We start from the raw sequence: 23,113 nt of genomic DNA on the forward strand, positions 1-23,113 counted from the left end.
ACCAATTTTATAGGAATCTTTGGCCACATGAACAACCACCGATTGTTTCATGCACGAGTCGACGCAACATTTCAGCAGAAGAAAGCTTAACCCATACGCCCTAGAGAAATTCTAGGCCACGTAGAGATCCACTCCTCCTACCTATCGCCAGAGACACAACCTTGGTATTAGAATCAGAAAAGTCATTCTGTTCGGAGTAGACCACCATGGAGTTCAATTAAGAAGACCCGCCGGTAACGAGGGGATCTTTTATCCTCACGGTGTTTTCATCAATGTTGGAGGCCTACGACTCAATATACTTTTAGTATTTTAATTTTCGTAGCATTAAACATTAATCTAGGTGATACACTCGGGTTTACTAAATTATATTAAACACCCAAGTGATTCAAACCTACCCTTAAAAAATATGAGTTTTGATATAGCTTAGTTATCCTAATGGTGTTCCATCACGGAAACAATCCCAGTAGCGTAGGAAAGACACTAGGGCTTTTAACAACCTCTCAGCTTAGCATTTTATCGGCTTGGTGACAAAGCTCTCCGATCCGTTCAACTCATTCATTAAAACTAATCCAATTCGATAATTAAAATAACTCAAAGCCCATGGTAACCATTGACCCACAAAACAATTTCTAAATTACAACATACGAGCATGGGTAAGTAATTAAATAAACAAACATAAACAAGCAAGCGTGGTTTGATTCGGTTTGATCGTTTCCTATTTGATCCTATAAATAAAAACAAGATGAGCCCAATATAATTGGCCGATGGATTCGGTTTGGGCCCATTCATATGTCCCATGAAAAATAAATCAATATCAAATTATTTAATTTTCCATATTTTCCAAAAATAAATTAATTTAGGGCCCTTTACTATGTCCCATTGAAAAATGAATTGATATCATAATCATTTACCTTTCTATGTTTTAAATTAAAAAAATCATTAGGGCCCAGCCCATACAATTAATTAAATAAAACATTTAAAAAAAATTATTTTTCACTAGTACAAAAAAGACCTTTGGGTGCGACTTTTTTCGCACCCAAAAATCAATTTTCACACCCAAAGATATCTTTAGGTGCGACTTTTCCGCACCCGAAAGTCCGCACCTAAAAGTCTTGGGTGCGAAAAGTCGCACCCAAAAGTCTTGACTTTCGGGTGCGACATTTAGGTGCGACTTTCCGCACCTAAAGTCGCACCTAAAAAGTCACCAAAAAAAAAGGCGACAATTAGCCGCGTCCTCGTCGTCCCGAACCGCCGCTGTGGGCTCTGCGTAGCCCGTCCTAATCGAGTCGAGTCTAGACCCTCGATAACAAAACTCATTAACCACTTAACATCATAAATTAAAACCAACATCACACACGGCCAAGAATACATACACGGCCAAAATAACAACCTCACGGCCAAGTCCAAAATTCACGTCCAATTTATCCAAAAAATCAAACAATCCATCTTACACATAATCTCAAGCATACCGTCAATCCAAGAACACCAAAACCATCTCAAAATCACTAAATCACGTCCAGAATATTAAAACCCCCAAAATGAATTTCAAACCCTAGATTCACAAATCTAACTCGGGTAAGATCATCTCTCATCTTGTTGCTATGAAATTCGGCCTCTACGACGAGTTCTCGCTCTTTCACGGCGTCTCTTCCTCAGGCGGCAGCCACAGCGAGCTCGCGGCGGTCCTTGTATCCTCGGCCACGACGCGCGGTGCTCGGGTTTGATGGTTGGATAGCGCGCTCAAGGAAGGAGAAGATGAGAAGAAGATGAAGAAGGAGAGGTGGATGATCGGTCGATTCTCTTGTTGATTGTTGCTGTTTGTTTTTTTTTTCTTCTCTCTTGCAGGTGCCGCTCGAGCGAAATGAAGAGGAAAAAAGAAGAGAAGAAAAACGAGGAAGAAAAAAAAAGTAGAGAGTTTGGGTGTTTAAATGACCTAGGGTATTTAAATGACCGCTCAAATGCTTTGGACTTTTGGGTGCGACCAAGTCGCACCGGAAAGTTCTGATGGACTTTTGGGTGCGGAAAGTCGCACCTAATAGTATTTCACAAAAAAGAGGGGAAAAGTTGACCGCTCAAATGTTTTAAGACTATTGGTGCGACTAAGTCGCACTTAATAGTTTTGATGAAGCATTGGGTGCGACTAAGTCGCACCCAAAAATTTTGATGGACTTTTGGGTGCGAAAAGTCGCACCCAAAGTTTAAAAAAATCAGCGAAAATTTTATATGCTTGTTTGAGTTTTGGGTGCGACAAGTCGCACCTGAAAGACTCATTTGGTGCGAATTTTGGGTGCGAAAAGTCGCACTCGAATGTCTTCCACATCGGAAAATAGTATTTGTAGTAGTGTTTTCTTTTATTAATTAGTGGGCCCGTGGGCCCACTTGGCTACCGTGCCTTGACCCGAACGAATCCCACCAGCCCTGACCAACCATGGTAGGGTTGGACTTGTTCAAACAAGAGCCGTCAGAAAGGCTTGGAGGAGGGCTATGAGGCTGTGGCCGTGGGGCTGGGTGTTGCTCGTTCGTATATCGCCTCGCTGCCGTGGTCTCGTGAGCCATCAGGGCTGCTTCGAGTCCCCGTCGTGGTTCATCGGTGGGTATGGATTATGGGTTTATGGTCTTGATCATGGTTCGTCAATCATCGGAGTAAAAACAATAATAAAACTACATAAAACTTATATCCTTTGAATTTCGGGTGTACATCAAATAAAAAACATGATAATCAAATATTCTACGATCAAACCAAATAACAATTCACAAATCTTCATATTGAATTGCACGAAAAACATAATCACATATAATTTCATTCAAACCATATTAAATTTAATCACGAGAATGAATTGATTAATTAGATGAATCATCTAGCTCTAATAACACTTGTCAGAAAAACAGGTTGGTATCAGACACGAACAATCGCTCTGATACCACTTGTTGGTGATTATTCACCTCTTCATAACCATGCATAATGAATTAATTACGCTACTTAGCTAATTAATTAAGGTTATTTAACAAGATCTAGATTTATTCAATTAATATCAAACCATGAGAGTAATTATCAAGCAACCGAAAATAGACAAGTTATCAAAAAACTTACGGGTTTCTCCTTAAGCTTATGAATCGAGTTCTCCTTCTTATTCTCGTCTTCCTCTCCAATCGTTGAGCTCCGATCTGATCTCCGGGATATCTCTGAATCTCTTGGATCTCCTAGGATGACACCGTAGTTTTCCAAAATGTAATCTCCGGACGAACAAGAATACAGTGTGGGCACACTCTACTAATCTAACAAGATCTGATTATGGTGTTTCAGATCTACTCTTCTTTTTCTAAGAATGGAATTACAAAATTCCGAGAGAGAGAGAGAGAGAGAGAGAGAGAGAGAGAGAGAAAGAGAGAGAGAGAAGCAAGGGATCGGCCAACCTAGTATGATGGACGAAAATTTTGCTCTTGCTTGAGTCGTTTTTGCTATAGACCCCTGTTTATAGTGGTAGAAAGGAGATATTCTAGGAAGCTCATAGAGATATTTTATTCTCCTTTATTCTTTCCTATTTTGTAGTTAAACATGAATCGTTGGATTTTGATACAAATCCTACTTTTTCTCCCATCCAACAGATCATAATCTAGGATATTATATTTCCTTATTTTTCTTATGTATTTAAGGAATCTAGATATTTGAGAATTACGAGGACAATATCTTATTTCTTTATTTAATAGAGTGAATATTTCTACCATTATTATTCTCCTAGATATTATGAAATATATTATGAGAGAAAATAAAGTATAATATCTTATTTCATTTTCTAATGGAGAGAGAATATATTAACCATTATTATTCTCTCTCTTATTTAATAAGTTACCTTATTTCTTTTTCACAAATATAGCAACTAATTAAAGAGAGAATATTGAGTAATTAATATCCATAGTAGGTGCCCAACTTCATGGTCATGGGCCAAGAAATTTCGAATTTTACAGTGTCTATAAGGCCCAACTTAAAATTCAATTAATTATTTACTTGATCAAACAATAAATAATTAATTCCGCAATAAATATTTAATTAGGCAAATAGACAAATTTTCGAATGAATGCTGCTAAACAATTAACAGTTGTGAGATTGTAAATATAATAATAAATAATCTTTATCTTTATTATTACTACAGAGTTTTTGTCCGCCTTAGTCAGAGCCGAATCGAGGATTATGGACATAGTAACAGAAGCTCCTACAAATCCGATCAAAGGACGAAATAGTCATTTCTCTTTTCAATCGATTTATTTAATCTCGTTCAATACTCCACAAAGTAATCCATGACTGCACTCTCCTTATTACTAGAATTATATTTGCTCATCGTGACGAGTGTCCACTGATATAGTCAGCTCGTGATCAAGATCATCTAGGTTCATCTCGTTTAAGTAAGGTCAATTATTCTGTTATACCTTTCTTATAACATATACACCCTAAGCACCGTTGCTTCCCCAGTGAAAGATTCTTCCGTACGTTACTTACTACGAAAGTGCTAGCAATCTATCAGTTCCAGAATCAACCCTTAGTGAGTGAACATTGACCTTCTTGCATGAAGGCTGGATTCCATATCTGTCAACCACTTTCTTCTCATATCACATTCCGAATTCCCAAGACATAAGTATCACGGCATCTCAGTAGCCTTTAACGAATGAGTCAAAGAACTCGGGCCATATGACCTAGAAGTCGATGATCACTTCAGGATTTAGATCAAGTCTCACTGTGACCATCATAGCGACCCTAGTTAGTGTGTCGTAACGGTACTTAAACGACACATCAACAACCAAATTCTGTCCTTCACCTATTTAAGAGGCACATCCATAATTCATTTGTCTAATCCTCTTGATTTTGAAAAGAAGGAGTTCAACCACCTTAAACGGAGGCAAATCGGAGGTTCGTCGCTAAAAGGGCGGTCAGTCCTAGTTCTCCTTGGAAGTCATGACCCTTATCGAGCTCGTCTCCATAATCGTGATTCTCTCTCGACCTAGGATTCGACCTCATCCACTCCCACGGTTGGCCATTCCGGAGGAATCGTCAGATTTGTTGCATTTATCAAGTTCGACCCCATATCGACATCTCATTCAAAATCGAGGGAAACACAATCGCCCTCGGAGGAACGGCGTATGTACTTGGACTTCTCTGCGGTACGTGCGTCGTAAATGTGATGCAAAAAACCGCATCAACAATTATTAATTATATCTCAAATATAGTATTATAGATTTTTAATTTTTATAAAGTTGAGGCTATATTTTATGTTTTTTAGTAATAACAATTATAAAGATAAACTAATTAATTTTTTTATATACTTTTTTCAAATTTCCTCTTTGAAAATCAATCTGAGATCTGTGTTGTAAAATACTGTTTGAAGATAATTCTAATATTAAAAGTAGTCTAATTTATATGTGTCTGGTTTTAATTTGAGATATTTATTGTGGGGGTGTAAAATTTTTAAATATTTATTATTTATTGGGCTTTGGTTCGGCCAAAGCCCAATAAGTAATTCAGCCCGGTTCTAAGCAAGAAGCATAAGCCCAGCTCGCCAAGGAGAACAGATCGCTCGCGTTGTTCTAGTCAAGTAGAGAAGTCGTGGTCAAGCTGAAACCTCGCCAAGAAGACCGGATCTGAGAATTGACCAACCTGCGACGTGGCAAGGACGAGCTGATCAACACGTGTCCAAGAGATGTTCCTTTCTTCGCCTATAAATAAAGACTGTTGTATTCATTTTCACGGATATACAAGCTTGGACTCAATTTTTCATTTTAATTCAATTTCTCTCGATCGTTGTTGAGTTCGCCCTTTTGACCCCGGCACTTCGCCTGTTCTGTAAACGTTAACTATTAATAAAGCTTATTCCTTCTATATTTCGCGTTAATATTTCTTTTAAATTAGATCGGGATTTCATTTCTGTTTCTTATACGAAGTCTTCTGAGACCTGTTATTAAATAAAACAAATATATCGTATATTTATTTGTGATTGTTGACGATCCCAAAATCGACATCATCATTTATTTAATTGAAAAATAGTTAGATTATGTTTATTAAATAAGCTCATTTGTAATTTTTTTATAATTGAAAAATGAATAAAAAGTATCCAAGTTTGATTGTGTCAAATGGTAATACCATTTCTGTTCTTATGGGTAAAACGTGAGATTGAATTTCCCAGTTAGTATTATTCATATTTATTCAATTTTGGAGTGTGTTTGTAGAGTAATATTTGTCGAGCCCCATTTAAGAAAATTATAATAACTATCTCAAGTGAAACGTTGGAATTGCAAATTAACCAATGTTTTTAATTTTTTGTTTAAATAAATAATTTCGATGATGTGGCAATTAAATCAAAATTTTACTACCGATTTTACCCTTTTTATTTAATTTTTCAAAATAAAAAATTATTAAATGACAAATCAATTACTGATTGATATTGATAGTCATTAAAACCTTATAAATGTTGAATCAATCAAAATTGGACCAAATCTCTCTCTCTCTCTCTCTCTCTCTCTCTCTCTCTCTCTCTCTCTCTCTCAATTTAGTGCTGATAAAAAACCTAACGGCGTAGACAGTCGACGATGCAATCCTTTGCCTATGTCGTTCCACCGCTGAGAGTCGCCGAAGACGCGCGACAAGGTTATGGTTCTCCACCGCAGAGAGTTTCCGAACCTCCATGGATCCCGATGGACGAGCTCCGACCTACGAGGACAACGCGCTTGGGCTCGCCGGTCCGACATCGGGCCGGTGGTGTGAGGAAGCTCGCTAGATCTTGACGTCCTCGCATGGGGAAGACGATGGACGACTCATGGGCATGGGTCTGATTCAAGTGACGAAGGCACACGGAGAGGACAGTCTGCCACCGGATCTAAAGGAAGCATCGTCGAAGACGCGTCGCGAGGAAGAATGACGTCGGCACCGACGATCCCATTAGGCAATTGTCGACCCATGAAGATGTCAGGCCCAGATTTGCACGACGATGCGATCAGACCTCTGCCTCGATCTGGAATTCGCGAGTTGGTTCGGCTCTCACTAGTGTTAACCGTGTTAATTCGTATTAATGCATGTTAATTCGTGCTAATTTGATTTAATTTATATTTATTTCGTAATTAATTCATATTAATTCGGAATTAATTCATGTCAATTTGGTTTATTTCTGTTTATTCATATTAATATCGATTTATCTATAGGAGAATTAACGACTCTATGTCTTTGGTCGGAGATTTGGCGGTTCGAGATGTATCGATGGTGAAGATCGGCGGAAATTGCCACAAGTTGACGTGGTGTTAAAGACGGACGGTGAAGATCTCGTAATATTTTTAGAGAATTATTTTAATCTATTAATGAAATAGTTATTTATTATAATATTTTTTATTTTTTTATCTATTTTTTTAACTAATTTATATTTGGTAATTTTTCATTTTATATAAAAGATATTATTATCTCTTCGAGTAGATTTATTGATTATTGTACAAAATAAACTTAATGTGAACTATTTTGATAATTTTATATTTCAAATGGATTATTATACTCAAGCTCCGTATTTATATATCCGCTCATAATAAAACATAAATCCTATAATTCGCCGACTATGATAAAATATTAATATTATTATCTAGAAGAAACTCAGCGGTTCTTTTATTCAGATTTAAGAAAAGAAAAAAAAAACTCTCAAAGAAGGATTTGCTTTAATAAGTCCCATAAATATAATAAGGTACGACTTGCACAATATAGATGTCATATTTCCGCTATTCTTGGGGAAGAAGGAAGCCCTAAGCCCGAAACCCGAGCTTATCAGAGATGCCCATACCGGCGGCGACGGCGGTGGCATGCGGCGGCGTCAGCCTCGTTGATCCGCTCTTCTTTTATTTCGCGTATGTCTAATATATTTCGCGTCTTTCACTCTCTCTATCTTCTTTTACTTTATCGACAAGTTTCTAGAACATTTCGCGTCGTAGAGACTAATGAACCAAAACGCAGAGAGCCAAAAAAAAGTAAAAAATATTACTAATGCTCTTTTGTTTTAATACATTATGTGGTGTTTAGTTGTGATGTTTATCGCTATATATAATGATTTTCTTCTTCTTTTTTGTTTTTGTTTTTTATAACTAGGAAGAAACCGTAAAGTCTCCGCAGTTCTTGTAATTGTTTGAACAATCTTGTATTTTCTATTTGGGATTCCTTTTCATCAAGCTATTTGTAACATGTTATCACTCTGATGTGACTGTAAATACAGCAACGTTATTGTAAATTCTATGCATATGGGTATGGTATATAATTTATCTGTGTTTTGAGGTTTGAAATAGATGTATCTGTATTGTTTAGCAGACACACGACTGTGATCGGAAAGAAAAGCCATAAGCCCTCGTCGCTCTCATTCGCCTATAACCCTAATAAATTATCCTTTCGGCGGAGTCGTCTCAGGGCAAAGGGTGACATGGCCTTTAAAGGTATATCAAATTTTAAGCCTAATTTCTACTTTCTGTTCTGAGTTTATGATCCATAAGTTCGAACTGTGAATTAGTTTGAGCCAAACAGAGCTCTCTTGCCTTGCCTATAATAACATTCAAACACCTTAGTTTATGCTAAGATTTGTGACTTTTATAATCGTAAAACCAACTGGTCATAAACAGAATAATCAATAATCTTCAAAGTCCTTTTTAAGGTAATTATTCTCTTCATGTTTAGTTTTTCAAGGTTATCAATTAATCAAATTTATATCATGGGATGATTGCTCGTTTAAACTAGTTAGATGAAGAAATATGGTAGGGGCACAATTCCACGTCCTTGAGTTAAGAATGTTGAAATAGTTTCAACCAAACAGAGCTCTGGCTCTGCCTATAATACCTTTCATGCACCTTAGTTTATGTTAAGATTCATGATTCGTTACAACTGATAATCAGTTGGCAACTATTAGAGTCGTCTATATAGTGCCCTAAATCATTCCCTGATGTTGGATCTCTTACCATGTATTTCCAAGATGATAGCTTTTCTGGGCTATGATATTTTTAATCAAATTTTAATTTTTAGCATGGTCGGCGCACAATCTCAGGTTCGATTCTCGCTGGAACCAAATACTTGCGACCACCTACAGCGTATTCCGGTCGCCCTGCCTGTCCCCTGTGGGCCTAGTCGGGCTAAGTGCAGATACAATGTTAAGATTAATAAAATTTCATAAAATCAGTTGACAATCCTCATAAAAGCCCATTTTTTTAAAAATTAAAATAAAAAAAGGAAATATTGTTTCTACTACCGTAATAATTCACGGTTTTCGAACGTTCCAGGGATGCCGGGGTCGCTCGAGTCCGGCAGCTGTCAAGGTGTAGCCCTACGGTGGGGCAGCGGGAGACCCTGGACGCGGGCCCGGGTGAGCACAGAAAGGTGGAGCGGGAAGAGCACGTCGGAGAAGCCGGAGTGGTGGTGGAGGTCGCTGGCGGCGGCGCCGTACCTGATAGCGTGCCAGTTCTCTGACGCGGGGTACTACGTGGTCCCGCTCCTCGAGCACCACGAGACCCTCGAGGACCTCATCTTCTTCATCCCGGGAGGGACCAACAGGTGGCACGTGTGGCTCCCCATGATCTACTGCTTCGCGGCCTACTCCTTGGTCGTCAAGAACAAGAAGCTGCCCCACTTCCTGAGGTACCACCTCATCACGGCCATGCTCCTCGAGACCGCCCTCCAGGTCGTTTGGGTCGCAAGCAACTGGGCCCCGCTCATCCACTTCAACGGCTCCCTCGGGATCTACTACTGGGCCGCCGTCGGCTTCCTCTACATCGGGGTCTTGTTGTACGCGGCTCAATGTGCCCTCCGTGGACATTACTCTCACATCCCCTTCGTCACCGAGGCTGCTTTGATCCACACAGAGTATAGAGTTGGAGGTTTCCTTCGCTAATAGAGACCTCTCGTCCGTTTCTTTCTAGCGTCTATTTTTCCGACTATTATTAACTTTTATGTTAAGATAGCCATTTCTTTTTAGTCTTCCTATTTCGTATTAGCTATATACGGATGTGTTCTTTTTTTATAAATATGTACTAATGGAAAATCAAAGTCTCAGCTATATACAGATGTGTGGATTGGGGACAAAATAACAAAATAAAATGTTTTTTTATGCTATTTTGCAGCCTTGACAAAATAAGACCATGTATGTATAAGCTAGGTACAGGGGTTTAAGGGGTGTACTTTAAAACCCCTTGATGGCCCTTTGATTGCCCTTCTAGTAATATTACTTTTCTCTTTAATACCTGGCCTTCTCTCTGGGACCTTAAGTGATCTTCTAGTCTTCAGGCCAAGAGAGACACTCGCCATCAGATTCTCCTCCATTGGAAACTTTTGGTTTCTTTTCTTCACTGGCTCTTGCTTGTGAGCAGGCGTTGGATGGGTCGCATTAGTCAAATCAGGAGGGTGCGAGCCTAAGGCCTTGTTTGGTAGGAAGGATTAAGAGGGAATGGATGGATTCTTGTACAATGAAAAAAAACGAAAAAGAAAATGAAAAAGATTAATAATTTATTAACTATGTTTGATAGAAAGGAAATAATAGTGGATGGATGGATTGTTTTGAGGGTATATTTGTAAAAAAAAAATAACATTTTTTTTCTCCATTTCTTTTCATTCCCAAATTGGAAAGATTAAAAATGATGAGCCCGGTGCATTATGAATCCTTCCAAATCATTTTTATTTTATTTCTCTCCTTCCTACCAACAAGAGCGCATATCACATCAACTAAAAAAATTCATCCATCTCCTTCCCTTTCCCCTCTACCAAACAAACCGAAGACAAATGACAGAGCACTAGTCACTTTAGTGAGGACAACGCGAGTTGGACTATAGGTACTTTCATAATAGCATTAAATTTATAACCAATTAAACGTGTCGGAAATGATACCTTTTATAGAGGAATCATAAATATTCATAACATATAGATAATAAGCATGGAAGAGCTTACAACAAATCTCTATGTCTTACCGTCTTTTATCTCCCTTCTATCTCATGTCTCCTCTCTCCATTTTCTCAAGACATTTTTTGTTTTTGCTTTTCTTGTTTTCTGCTCTACAACTTTTTATGAGTATTTGTTAAATCGTAATTTTTTTCATCTTGGAAAAATGTCACTCTTACAAAAAAAGACAATAAAGGCCTAAGAGTAACGAATCGGGTCCACGAAGTCAAGGTGATGTGAACTTTGACCGACTTGCTCGAGACCCCATATCCTAAATAACTCAGAGGCAAATAGTTCTTACGAATTAGGAACGAGGGTGCAGTGAATGATGCCACAAACAGCTGAGTTGTCTGATGAGTAGGGTTCGAAATTCTAAAAGCACCACTTTGCAATGATTCGAGTAGTTCTTAGACGAACCAAAGAGAGATAATAAATTCTCATAAAGTTTTAGAAAGTTGTTATATGATTTGCTCAATTTATTCAGTTTGAAAGCTTGTTTACAGTTGACATTCGTCGAATACTCTTCTAAATGAAACAGGCACATAAGTTTTATTTTAAGCTATATTATTATAAAAATAAAATAAAATAAATAAAGGCCTAACCCAATACTAATACACATAGGTTATAGATAGCATGATCCAAAACACATAAAATAGAACATACTTAAATGTAGAATGTCTTTTATTTAATCTGGCTTAAATTTATTTTTAGTTAATTAATTTACTGCAAGCATAGTGAACTATTTTTGTAATAAAATAAAATTTTGACTATAATCTTAAAATGAGCTAGGGAAATGGTTAGTTTTTTTTATATTTTAAATCTTTGTTAGAGTCCTTCAAATAAAAAAATAAAAATAAAAAGTTTGTGAACATATATAGTTTAGACGTGGACTTGATACCGATTATATTTAAAACCTTTGTTACAAAGTCTATCAAATGATAATAATAATAATAACTCTTCGAAATTGGCAGTTTTCTTTAATATAACAATTTTTTTTTTTTATTTAAAAGAGAACCAAAGCTATCTGACAGAGTATCTCAGAGCAATTTTAATGGTGAAGTCAATAACATTTTGCCTTCACTTGCCACTTAAGATTATCAAGTTATGTCCATTTAAGCAACATCCTTCTTTAATGGTAAGTCAATACCCTTACTTGTTTAGGTAGGTCTTAAATATCAACATCATTCAATAACAATTTAACAAGTTTTCATTGGGCTCATTAATTTTTTTAAAACTAATTATAGAGCAAATTACTTAAATGTGAAGCAATGGTGGAACTACTTATGTTAATTTTATGTTATTTACCGTCAAGTTTTTTTGGAAAATCATTAAATTTGCTCTCATATTCGAAGAATGATGGAATACTTGAGAATGAAAAAAAAATGATGGAATAGTGTTATAATTTCAATTTTTTTAAAAAGATACTGTCGAATTTTTTTAATAGATTATAAATTTCAGCTAGGTATAGCGTTTCTATCAATTATAAATTAAACATCTATTAGAAAGTCCGTAAAAATCTATTCCTCGATTCTCTTCAATAATAGAGAACAATCTATAAAGAGGGAGAGTAAAACTGGAATCTGATTAACTTCGGTCAACCATTAACCGAGTTATACGGTCAACAATTAATTGTTAACCTAAAAAAAATCGGCTCAATTAATTGAAGTTAATCTATTTAACTGTGACTATTTATTGTTGTTTGTTTGCTTTGCTTTTCCACAAAAGTTGTCAGTTTTCATAAATACTGTTACTTTAAAATATCATTTATTGCTATTATATTTAGATGACATGACCAATGAATGTTAAAGTTAACTGTATAACATGAATGCATATGGCAGGATAAAAAAATGTTCATTGACTCTAGAAAACAAAACAAAAAGTTGCATATGACTTCTTAAATTGTCCAATTTAAAAAAATGCTTTATATTACACAGACATGAAAAGTTGCATATGAATTCTTAAAATTATATTGAAATTTCACTTAAAAAAAATTGCATACTAACACTTCCAAAAAAAAAAAAAAACCATGGACATGAAAACATAAACATTTAGCATAGTTCTACAAATCAAAATACAATTAATACAATCACAATCTTCTTCAAAAATTTTCGTTGAGACCTCAATCGTTGAATGCTTTGACAAAATCTTCGTGATCTTGCGATAGTTCAGACGGCATCTTTAGATTGGCATGTTCCCAATCCTTGACGCACGTAAGAATCTTCACTAATTTTGGCCTAAGTCGCACACGTTGGTCGTCCATAATTTTTCCAACGGCGACGCTAGAGACTGGTACGGTGAGTACATCTCGGGCAAAGATGGATAAGATCGAAAATTGTGCTTGATGCATCTTCCACCAATTGAGAAAGTCGAGGTTGGCTTGCTGAATGTCAATGAATTGCGCGTTGATATAGAGGTTCAACTTGTTAGTGTCGGTGGGAGTAGTTGGTGACGTAGAGCTTGTGGATGGAGATGCCTTAACTCGGTATCGATTGGAATCGGTCCGACTTTTCTCCACCGATGAATTTGAGAAGTTTGGTATCTCTTGTACCGTCTTCCATACTTATTCTCGTAATAACCGTTGACTTCCGTTGGTTTTACTCTTTTTACGGCAAGAGCTTGTTGGAGCGGTGGTGTCGATTTGATGAGATCCCGTTGAAGATGGTGGTGTGGTGTAAAGGATAACTTTTGAATCTCGCCGTTTGTAAAATTTACGAGCTTCCGTTTGTTACAATTAAATTAATGAGTGAATTATGGACGTATGAATTTATCGAGTTAACTTAAGTTCTTTTAAGGTAATGGAAAATCTCGGAATAAATAAGGATTTATCGAGTTCGTCTCGAGTAATAAATTATTTTCCGATGAAATATTCCGGAATTTAATTTAAGAAATAAATTCTCAAGGATGAGAATTATTTCCGAGAAACCTTAAATATATTTAAATTAATCGAGAACGAACAGGAAATTCTCGGTTTAGTTATTTAATTAAAATCCGATCAGTCACGGATTTAATTAAATAATTACATTACAACGGACGTGATTGTAATGAAAGTTCGGGACCCATTTATAAGAATTTTTGAGTTTGGGGTCGGTTTGGAGAGGAGGATATGGGAGGGATCTATGAGCAAATAAGGGATTCTTTTTTTTCTTCTCTTATCTTCTTCTATCTTCTACTCTCTTCTTTTATCTTCTTCACGTCATTCTTCTTCTTCTCTTCCTCACCCGCGCAAGCTCCAACACAACCAGAACAAAGAAAAAAAAAATTCAATCGGCTACGACCACCCAAGCCTTTTCTCTCCGGCTGCTCAACCCCCCAGCACCACTCCTTATTTCTCTTCTTCTTCCTTGCTCGCGCTCGCCCAGCGCTCCGTCACCGAGCCGCGCGCGCGCCGTCCAGCTGAGACCGAGCGACGGCCGTGAAGCTTGAGCCGCCGCGAGCTAGAGAGGACGCCGGTGAAGAGAAGAGTGAGCACCAAAGAGTTTGATTTCTCCAAAAGCAAGGTGAAATTCCTTTTACCCAAATTGGAATTAGAGTTAGGGTTCTTGGTTTGATTTTGGGGGTTTTGGCTCCGGGTTGAAATTTGTTGATTTGGCTGTGGTTAGATGATGTTGGAAGTTTGAGATCGAATTTCTTGGTAGTGATTTAATTTCGGGTTCTAAGTCGAGTCGGAAATTGGATTTGTGAATTGACTCGGTGTTTATTTCTGAATTTCACAGCTCAGTCACAGATCGGATAGAATCGAGCGAGAGCCGGCAGAACTGAACGCGTTGAAGCCGGAAAAGTAGTGAATTCAGAACAGATTTTTAATGCTCGATCTCACTCGTGAGTCGTTTATCGCTTTATAGCGTTAGACTCGAGTCTTAATTTTGGATTTGAGATTTGTACTCAAGGATTATTAATTATTTATTAAGAGATGTTCGAGAATTTAATTTTTGGTTAATTCATTTAGAATTCTCGGTTTGTACTATTTTCGGATTATTCATTTAATTTATTTAAGACTCGTTAAATAATTATTTGGATTTTATTTCGTACTCTTTCTCTGGTACGAATTCGTACGAGTCTTGAATAAGTTTAAATTCCGAAAAGCCGAGAAATAAGTGAATTAAATTCTCGAACCCCTGAACCGACTCGCAGTGAATCCCGATAACGAACCTTAAGCTTGTTATCACCTTTCGGATCATTGACTAATGAGTTTTCAACTTTGGGTTTTAGTTTCTCGACGCCTCAGAACGTGATAACGCTCCAGGATGTGTAGAGTCTCGGGAAGCGTGAAAGGCGAGGAAACTCCAGAAGTCAACCAATTTTCAGACGATCTTTTCCGGGTAAGTGTGGAGACATAAGTCAACTACTTACCAAGGGAATAACCCTGTTTGTTTGTGCATTTATTTGCTAGTAAACAAGAGTAGGTGAAAGCCGTAAAATGAATAAACTTGAAAGTTAAGGCTTCGGCCACTCTTGCTTGAAAACTTAGCTCGGGTTCGCCCGTTAGGTTCAAACGCTAACTTGAACCAGCCTTGTTTGTTTTGTGTGTGGTTAGACTTCTCTTCTAACTCTAGAAAGTAGGTTAGAATCGAGAGGACGGAAGAGCGATAGACTCTCATATTCAATTGAGAGTAGAGAGTTCGAAAGTCACATTTCGAGCTTTCAACTTAAAACACTTGACGAGCTTCAAAGAGAAACAGTAAGTTCTTTCGGGGTTTATCCCGTTAAGCTCTTCCGTATATAAGTATAACGTGTACGCTGCTAGCCGCAGAGTACCCAAACTTTAATTAAACTCGTGTCGGTGGTACCCACAAGTCAACGACTTGTGTTTGAGGCAGACCTAGGTGGTCTGTATGGCGCTGAGTACTCAAAACTGGGGAGAACCCAACGGTAACGGGCAGTCGCCACGAGCGAACCCGATGGTAAAGGGCAGTCGCCTCGAGCGAACCCAACGATAACGGGCAGTCGCCACGAGCGAACCCGATGGTAATGGGCAGTCGCCTAGAGTGAACCCATTCAGCAATGAGCAGTCGCCTCGAGTGAACTCATTGTCGTGCCAAGGGGGCACACATGCGCCGACGTCAGATGAAGATGGTACCACTAGTGGATCACAGACAATCTTAAAACACCAAAGCCGCCGTAAGACTGCTGCTCGAGGTCTGAGGCTGGCTTATTGTCGTTTTGGAGATCGTAGCAGAAGAGGATGTACGATCTTGCAAAACGACAAGTGAGTAGATAGAGTGTGATATCACGCGTCAGTCATACTCTAATGATATGTTCTAGTTATATCTAACAATCATTCTGCATGCTTGTGTATTTGTTTGCACGTCACATGACATTAGTCGTTTTACTTTATAGATAGACTCCCACTTACTGAGTCAATCGACTCATAGTTTTATGACCCTTGGTAATGTAGATAAGGGAAAAGCATGTAAGCGGGAAACGAGATTGAAGACCGAGACCGAGCGCGTATTGCCTTGACCTATGGGCTATGGGGTTTCTTAATCGGGGTTAGTATCTTTTGATAAAACGTTCCGGAACATATTTGTATAGGAGTCGCTATCAGACTCTAAGTTATAAAAGCGAAAAATTTCCCCGGATTTTCGCAAACTATTTTATTATATAATCTTATGAGATATTATGCTTAATTAATGTGTTTATATTATGAGTTATGTATAGATTTGAGTTGATCGGTCGCGGTTCGTGGGCGAGCTGTCGCTCCCTGGGTCGTGACAGATTTTGTGGTATCAGAGCCCCAGGTTTAGCCGTTTCTGTAGACTTGGGATACGTGTTCTCGGTATAGGTCGCGAGTATGCCATGTGATAGTGTTGTGCTTAGAGTCGACCTGTCTAGAGATAGGTTCGACATGATGCAGGATGAGTTGCTAGGAGTTAGATCTCTCCTCCCCGATGAGATTCGTCTGTACCGCGATGCGATCACGTGAATTCCTTCGACCGCAAGTACGTTTAGTGTCGTGAGAGGCACCATCACTTAGGGGCCGGTGGATCGGTCTGACTTGTGAGTGGATGAGTGTCATCTCGACGTTTCACTGCTCCAGTACGAATATTGCGATGACCCCTCCTTATTGGCCAACGTTGAGTCGATGGACTCGTTTCACCGCTGACGGTATTATCAGCCGAGATTGTGAGATGTTCCAGAAGGTGATACAATACACGTTGGGGCCAGGAGAGGGGGACGAGTGGGAGGAGCAACTTACGAATTCTACCGGCTCGGGATTGGGTCGGTTGTCCGATATGGAGACCGACTTGTTCAAAAAATTATGGACCGGTGTCCGATGTGCTCGAGGATAGACTCCAGCGAGGTATCGAGTATTGGAAGCTGTGTGTAGAGCTCCAATATCTGACGCCGGAATCTGATTGTCCCTAGTTCACTGTCTTGCGAATGTTGACTGAATTCTTCGTCGTGACGTGATGTGGTATATGAGTACCTTACCCCCGATGATTGCATTTCCGGTGGTTGTTCCGCATGATGACGAGAAAGTTGACTGTGACGAGGGAGATTCCGAGAAGGATCCCGCTGAGCCTTCGGACGACCCAGCTGTGTAGACGTTTGCTTGTCAACCACGAGAGTGGTTGCTTTTTGTGTGTGTAACGAGAGAACTAGCATTTTGTGCTTAAGTCTCGTTTGACTAGGCCTTGAGAGGCTAGTCCAGGTTGGTATGCATTCTCGATGATGTGACTTGGATTTCAACCATGCTCTCTTCCATGTGCAGAATTGAGCAGGCATGGGGCCTAGATGAGACCCGTCTAATGCCGAGAATGTTACAGCGGTGGATCTCCCGGAGATCAGACGCGCGCTGGAGAGACAAGCTGCCGACGCGACCCAGAGAGATGAGATGAATCGGAGGTTCGCGCAGAAGCTAGAAGAGCAGAACCGCACGATCGCGGAACTCGACAAGGTTGAACGTACCGTCTCGATAGTACCCAACGCCTCCAATTCTAGGAGAACGACGTGAGAATCCACAGCCAGTGCATGTGGATCCTCCTGAGGAGTTCAACATCCAGATTCCTGACATCGTTCCTCCTGTGAGCGAGCCGGTATACGAGAGGTTCCGTGAGCAGAGCCTCCGACATTGACGGCCATGTTGGTCTAGATGCAGCTGAGAACTGGGTCAAGAAGATGCATCAGATCTTCAACAACATGCAGCTATCTGTTACCGAGAGAGTGGCTTGCACTGTGAATGAACTGGAGGATGAGGCTAGGGGCTGGTGGGAAGTGATGACGTCATCTGAGGATGTCCACTCGATGACGTGGGTCCATTTCCTCAATCTGTTCCATGGGAAGTACCTGAGTGAAGTTAACTTGTCGGACAAGTTCGTTATCGTGTTTATTGACAACATCCTGATTTACTCAAAAATCAGGGCAGAACACCAGAAACCAGTATGAATGCTGCAACCACTTGAGATTCCACAGTGGAAGTGGAAGCAGATAACGATGGATTTCGTGTCAGGTTTGCCAAAAACCACAACTGGACACGACTCAGTATGGGTCATTGTTGACAGATTGACCAAATTAGCTCATTTCCTGCCCATCAAAACCACTCACACCGTGGATAAGCTCGCTGAACTCTAAATAAAGGATATTGTACGTCTTCATGGGGTTCCTAGCTCGATTATTTCTGACCGTGATGCTCGCTTCTCATCCAGGTTCTGGAAGAGATTACAAGAGAACCTGGGGACTCGCCTGAAGTTTAGTACTATTTTTCACCTGCAAACCGATGGTCAAAGCGAACGAATGATCCAAGTGTTGGAAGATATGCTCCGAGCTTGTGTTTCAGACTTCCAGAGCTCGTGAAGTCGTTATCTTCCGCTAGTTAAGCTCTCATACAACAACAGCTATCAGGCGTCAATTGACATGGCGCCGTATGAAGCTCTATATAGGTGGAAGTGTCTCTCTTCAGTTCATTGGGATGAAACTGGTGAGAGCAAGCTTGTTGGACCTGAGATACTAGAGCAAACCACAGAAGCAGTTAAGAAAATCCAAGCTCGGATGAAATCGTCCCAGAGTTATCGGGAAAAACTACGCTGACATAGGAGGCCTCTAGAGTTTAGAAGCAGGAGAGAATGTTTTTATGAAGATCTCACCCTTGCGAGGAGTTATGAGGTTTGGAAAGAAAGGAAAGCTCAGTCCAAGGTATGTTGGACTTGTTGAGATCCTTGAGCGTGTAGGCCAGACAGCTTATCGCTTGGCGTTACCGCCGTCTATGTCAAACCTGCACGATGTGTTCCACATGTTCATGTTACGAAAGTACGTGTCTGACCTTTCGCATGTTCTGCAAGAGCAAGAGGTTGAGATCTCTCCTGAAATCAGATGTGAGGAGCCAACCGTTGCGGTTCTCGATCGCAAAGATAAAGTCTTGAGAAACAAGACCATTCCCTTGGTCAAGGTTTTGTGGAAGAGACATGCTGTAGAAGAAGTTACATCGGAGCTCGAAAGTGAGATACAAAAGAAGTACCCTGCTCTGTTTTAAGTTTCGAGGACGAAACTCTTTTAAGGGGGTAGGGATTGTAAAGGATAACTTTTGAATCTCGCCGTTTGTAAAATTTACGAGCTTCCGTTTGTTACAATTAAATTAATGAGTGAATTATGGACGTATGAATTTATCGAGTTAACTTAAGTTCTTTTAAGGTAATGGAAAATCTCGGAATAAATAAGGATTTATCGAGTTCGTCTCGAGTAATAAATTATTTTCCGATGAAATATTCCGGAATTTAATTTAAGAAATAAATTCTCAAGGATGAGAATTATTTCCGAGAAACCTTAAATATATTTAAATTAATCGAGAACGAACAGGAAATTCTCGGTTTAGTTATTTAATTAAAATCCGATCAGTCACGGATTTAATTAAATAATTACATTACAACGGACGTGATTGTAATGAAAGTTCGGGACCCATTTATAAGAATTTTTGAGTTTGGGGTCGGTTTGGAGAGGAGGATATGGGAGGGATCTATGAGCAAATAAGGGATTCTTTTTTTTCTTCTCTTATCTTCTTCTATCTTCTACTCTCTTCTTTTATCTTCTTCACGTCATTCTTCTTCTTCTCTTCCTCACCCGCGCGAGCTCCAACACAACCAGAACAAAGAAAAAAAAAATTCAATCGGCTACGACCACCCAAGCCTTTTCTCTCCGGCTGCTCAACCCCCCAGCACCACTCCTTATTTCTCTTCTTCTTCCTTGCTCGCGCTCGCCCAGCGCTCCGTCACCGAGCCGCGCGCGCGCCGTCCAGCTGAGACCGAGCGACGGCCGTGAAGCTTGAGCCGCCGCGAGCTAGAGAGGACGCCGGTGAAGAGAAGAGTGAGCACCAAAGAGTTTGATTTCTCCAAAAGCAAGGTGAAATTCCTTTTACCCAAATTGGAATTAGAGTTAGGGTTCTTGGTTTGATTTTGGGGGTTTTGGCTCCGGGTTGAAATTTGTTGATTTGGCTGTGGTTAGATGATGTTGGAAGTTTGAGATCGAATTTCTTGGTAGTGATTTGATTTCGGGTTCTAAGTCGAGTCGGAAATTGGATTTGTGAATTGACTCGGTGTTTATTTCTGAATTTCACAGCTCAGTCACAGATCGGATAGAATCGAGCGAGAGCCGGCAGAACTGAACGCGTTGAAGCCGGAAAAGTAGTGAATTCAGAACAGATTTTTAATGCTCGATCTCACTCGTGAGTCGTTTATCGCTTTATAGCGTTAGACTCGAGTCTTAATTTTGGATTTGAGATTTGTACTCAAGGATTATTAATTATTTATTAAGAGATGTTCGAGAATTTAATTTTTGGTTAATTCATTTAGAATTCTCGGTTTGTACTATTTTCGGATTATTCATTTAATTTATTTAAGACTCGTTAAATAATTATTTGGATTTTATTTCGTACTCTTTCTCTGGTACGAATTCGTACGAGTCTTGAATAAGTTTAAATTCCGAAAAGCCGAGAAATAAGTGAATTAAATTCTCGAACCCCTGAACCGACTCGCAGTGAATCCCGATAACGAACCTTAAGCTTGTTATCACCTTTCGGATCATTGACTAATGAGTTTTCAACTTTGGGTTTTAGTTTCTCGACGCCTCAGAACGTGATAACGCTCCAGGATGTGTAGAGTCTCGGGAAGCGTGAAAGGCGAGGAAACTCCAGAAGTCAACCAATTTTCAGACGATCTTTTCCGGGTAAGTGTGGAGACATAAGTCAACTACTTACCAAGGGAATAACCCTGTTTGTTTGTGCATTTATTTGCTAGTAAACAAGAGTAGGTGAAAGCCGTAAAATGAATAAACTTGAAAGTTAAGGCTTCGGCCACTCTTGCTTGAAAACTTAGCTCGGGTTCGCCCGTTAGGTTCAAACGCTAACTTGAACCAGCCTTGTTTGTTTTGTGTGTGGTTAGACTTCTCTTCTAACTCTAGAAAGTAGGTTAGAATCGAGAGGACGGAAGAGCGATAGACTCTCATATTCAATTGAGAGTAGAGAGTTCGAAAGTCACATTTCGAGCTTTCAACTTAAAACACTTGACGAGCTTCAAAGAGAAACAGTAAGTTCTTTCGGGGTTTATCCCGTTAAGCTCTTCCGTATATAAGTATAACGTGTACGCTGCTAGCCGCAGAGTACCCAAACTTTAATTAAACTCGTGTCGGTGGTACCCACAAGTCAACGACTTGTGTTTGAGGCAGACCTAGGTGGTCTGTATGGCGCTGAGTACTCAAAACTGGGGAGAACCCAACGGTAACGGGCAGTCGCCACGAGCGAACCCGATGGTAAAGGGCAGTCGCCTCGAGCGAACCCAACGATAACGGGCAGTCGCCACGAGCGAACCCGATGGTAATGGGCAGTCGCCTAGAGTGAACCCATTCAGCAATGAGCAGTCGCCTCGAGTGAACTCATTGTCGTGCCAAGGGGGCACACATGCGCCGACGTCAGATGAAGATGGTACCACTAGTGGATCACAGACAATCTTAAAACACCAAAGCCGCCGTAAGACTGCTGCTCGAGGTCTGAGGCTGGCTTATTGTCGTTTTGGAGATCGTAGCAGAAGAGGATGTACGATCTTGCAAAACGACAAGTGAGTAGATAGAGTGTGATATCACGCGTCAGTCATACTCTAATGATATGTTCTAGTTATATCTAACAATCATTCTGCATGCTTGTGTATTTGTTTGCACGTCACATGACATTAGTCGTTTTACTTTATAGATAGACTCCCACTTACTGAGTCAATCGACTCATAGTTTTATGACCCTTGGTAATGTAGATAAGGGAAAAGCATGTAAGCGGGAAACGAGATTGAAGACCGAGACCGAGCGCGTATTGCCTTGACCTATGGGCTATGGGGTTTCTTAATCGGGGTTAGTATCTTTTGATAAAACGTTCCGGAACATATTTGTATAGGAGTCGCTATCAGACTCTAAGTTATAAAAGCGAAAAATTTCCCCGGATTTTCGCAAACTATTTTATTATATAATCTTATGAGATATTATGCTTAATTAATGTGTTTATATTATGAGTTATGTATAGATTTGAGTTGATCGGTCGCGGTTCGTGGGCGAGCTGTCGCTCCCTGGGTCGTGACAGATTTTGTGGTATCAGAGCCCCAGGTTTAGCCGTTTCTGTAGACTTGGGATACGTGTTCTCGGTATAGGTCGCGAGTATGCCATGTGATAGTGTTGTGCTTAGAGTCGACCTGTCTAGAGATAGGTTCGACATGATGCAGGATGAGTTGCTAGGAGTTAGATCTCTCCTCCCCGATGAGATTCGTCTGTACCGCGATGCGATCACGTGAATTCCTTCGACCGCAAGTACGTTTAGTGTCGTGAGAGGCACCATCACTTAGGGGCCGGTGGATCGGTCTGACTTGTGAGTGGATGAGTGTCATCTCGACGTTTCACTGCTCCAGTACGAATATTGCGATGACCCCTCCTTATTGGCCAACGTTGAGTCGATGGACTCGTTTCACCGCTGACGGTATTATCAGCCGAGATTGTGAGATGTTCCAGAAGGTGATACAATACACGTTGGGGCCAGGAGAGGGGGACGAGTGGGAGGAGCAACTTACGAATTCTACCGGCTCGGGATTGGGTCGGTTGTCCGATATGGAGACCGACTTGTTCAAAAAATTATGGACCGGTGTCCGATGTGCTCGAGGATAGACTCCAGCGAGGTATCGAGTATTGGAAGCTGTGTGTAGAGCTCCAATATCTGACGCCGGA

General features: G+C 39.9%; 2 protein-coding genes and 2 long non-coding RNA genes across 7 annotated transcripts; all 4 read left to right on the plus strand.

Annotated features, from left to right (window-relative positions):
- The first annotated feature begins 7,724 nt into the window (after positions 1-7,724).
- TIC20-IV (translocon at the inner envelope membrane of chloroplasts 20-IV) lies at positions 7,725-10,103 on the plus strand. Of its 2 annotated transcripts, none has more exons than XM_089628196.1 (3): positions 7,725-7,869; positions 8,321-8,445; positions 9,280-10,103. In XM_089628196.1, exons 1-3 carry the CDS (start codon positions 7,796-7,798, stop codon positions 9,885-9,887), a joined length of 807 nt encoding a protein of 268 aa, XP_089484322.1. In that variant the 5' UTR covers positions 7,725-7,795; the 3' UTR covers positions 9,888-10,103. The 2 variants fall into 2 exon arrangements, with proteins under 2 accessions (XP_089484322.1, XP_089484329.1); XM_089628203.1 differs by having other exon boundaries at positions 8,324-8,445.
- Positions 10,104-14,260: 4,157 nt separating this feature from the next.
- Positions 14,261-15,310, plus strand: LOC149408094 (uncharacterized). Of its 2 annotated transcripts, XR_016301618.1 has the most exons (3): positions 14,261-14,424; positions 14,641-14,746; positions 15,137-15,310. It is a non-coding gene; the product is annotated as an uncharacterized LOC149408094 (long non-coding RNA). The 2 variants fall into 2 exon arrangements; XR_016301617.1 differs by lacking the exon at positions 15,137-15,310 and having other exon boundaries at positions 14,641-15,071.
- Positions 15,311-19,025: 3,715 nt separating this feature from the next.
- Positions 19,026-19,397, plus strand: LOC149408095 (uncharacterized). Its single transcript, XM_089623838.1, has one exon. It carries the CDS (start codon positions 19,026-19,028, stop codon positions 19,395-19,397), a length of 372 nt encoding a protein of 123 aa, XP_089479964.1.
- A 699-nt stretch (positions 19,398-20,096) lies between these two features.
- LOC149408096 (uncharacterized) lies at positions 20,097-21,146 on the plus strand. Of its 2 annotated transcripts, XR_016301630.1 has the most exons (3): positions 20,097-20,260; positions 20,477-20,582; positions 20,973-21,146. It is a non-coding gene; the product is annotated as an uncharacterized LOC149408096 (long non-coding RNA). The 2 variants fall into 2 exon arrangements; XR_016301619.1 differs by lacking the exon at positions 20,973-21,146 and having other exon boundaries at positions 20,477-20,907.
- Positions 21,147-23,113: the final 1,967 nt, after the last annotated feature.

Source organism: Urtica dioica, chromosome 1, assembly GCF_054948205.1.
Source record: "Urtica dioica subsp. dioica isolate 48M chromosome 1, U.dioica_male_clone48M_v1_H2, whole genome shotgun sequence".
NCBI lineage: Eukaryota > Viridiplantae > Streptophyta > Magnoliopsida > Rosales > Urticaceae > Urtica > Urtica dioica.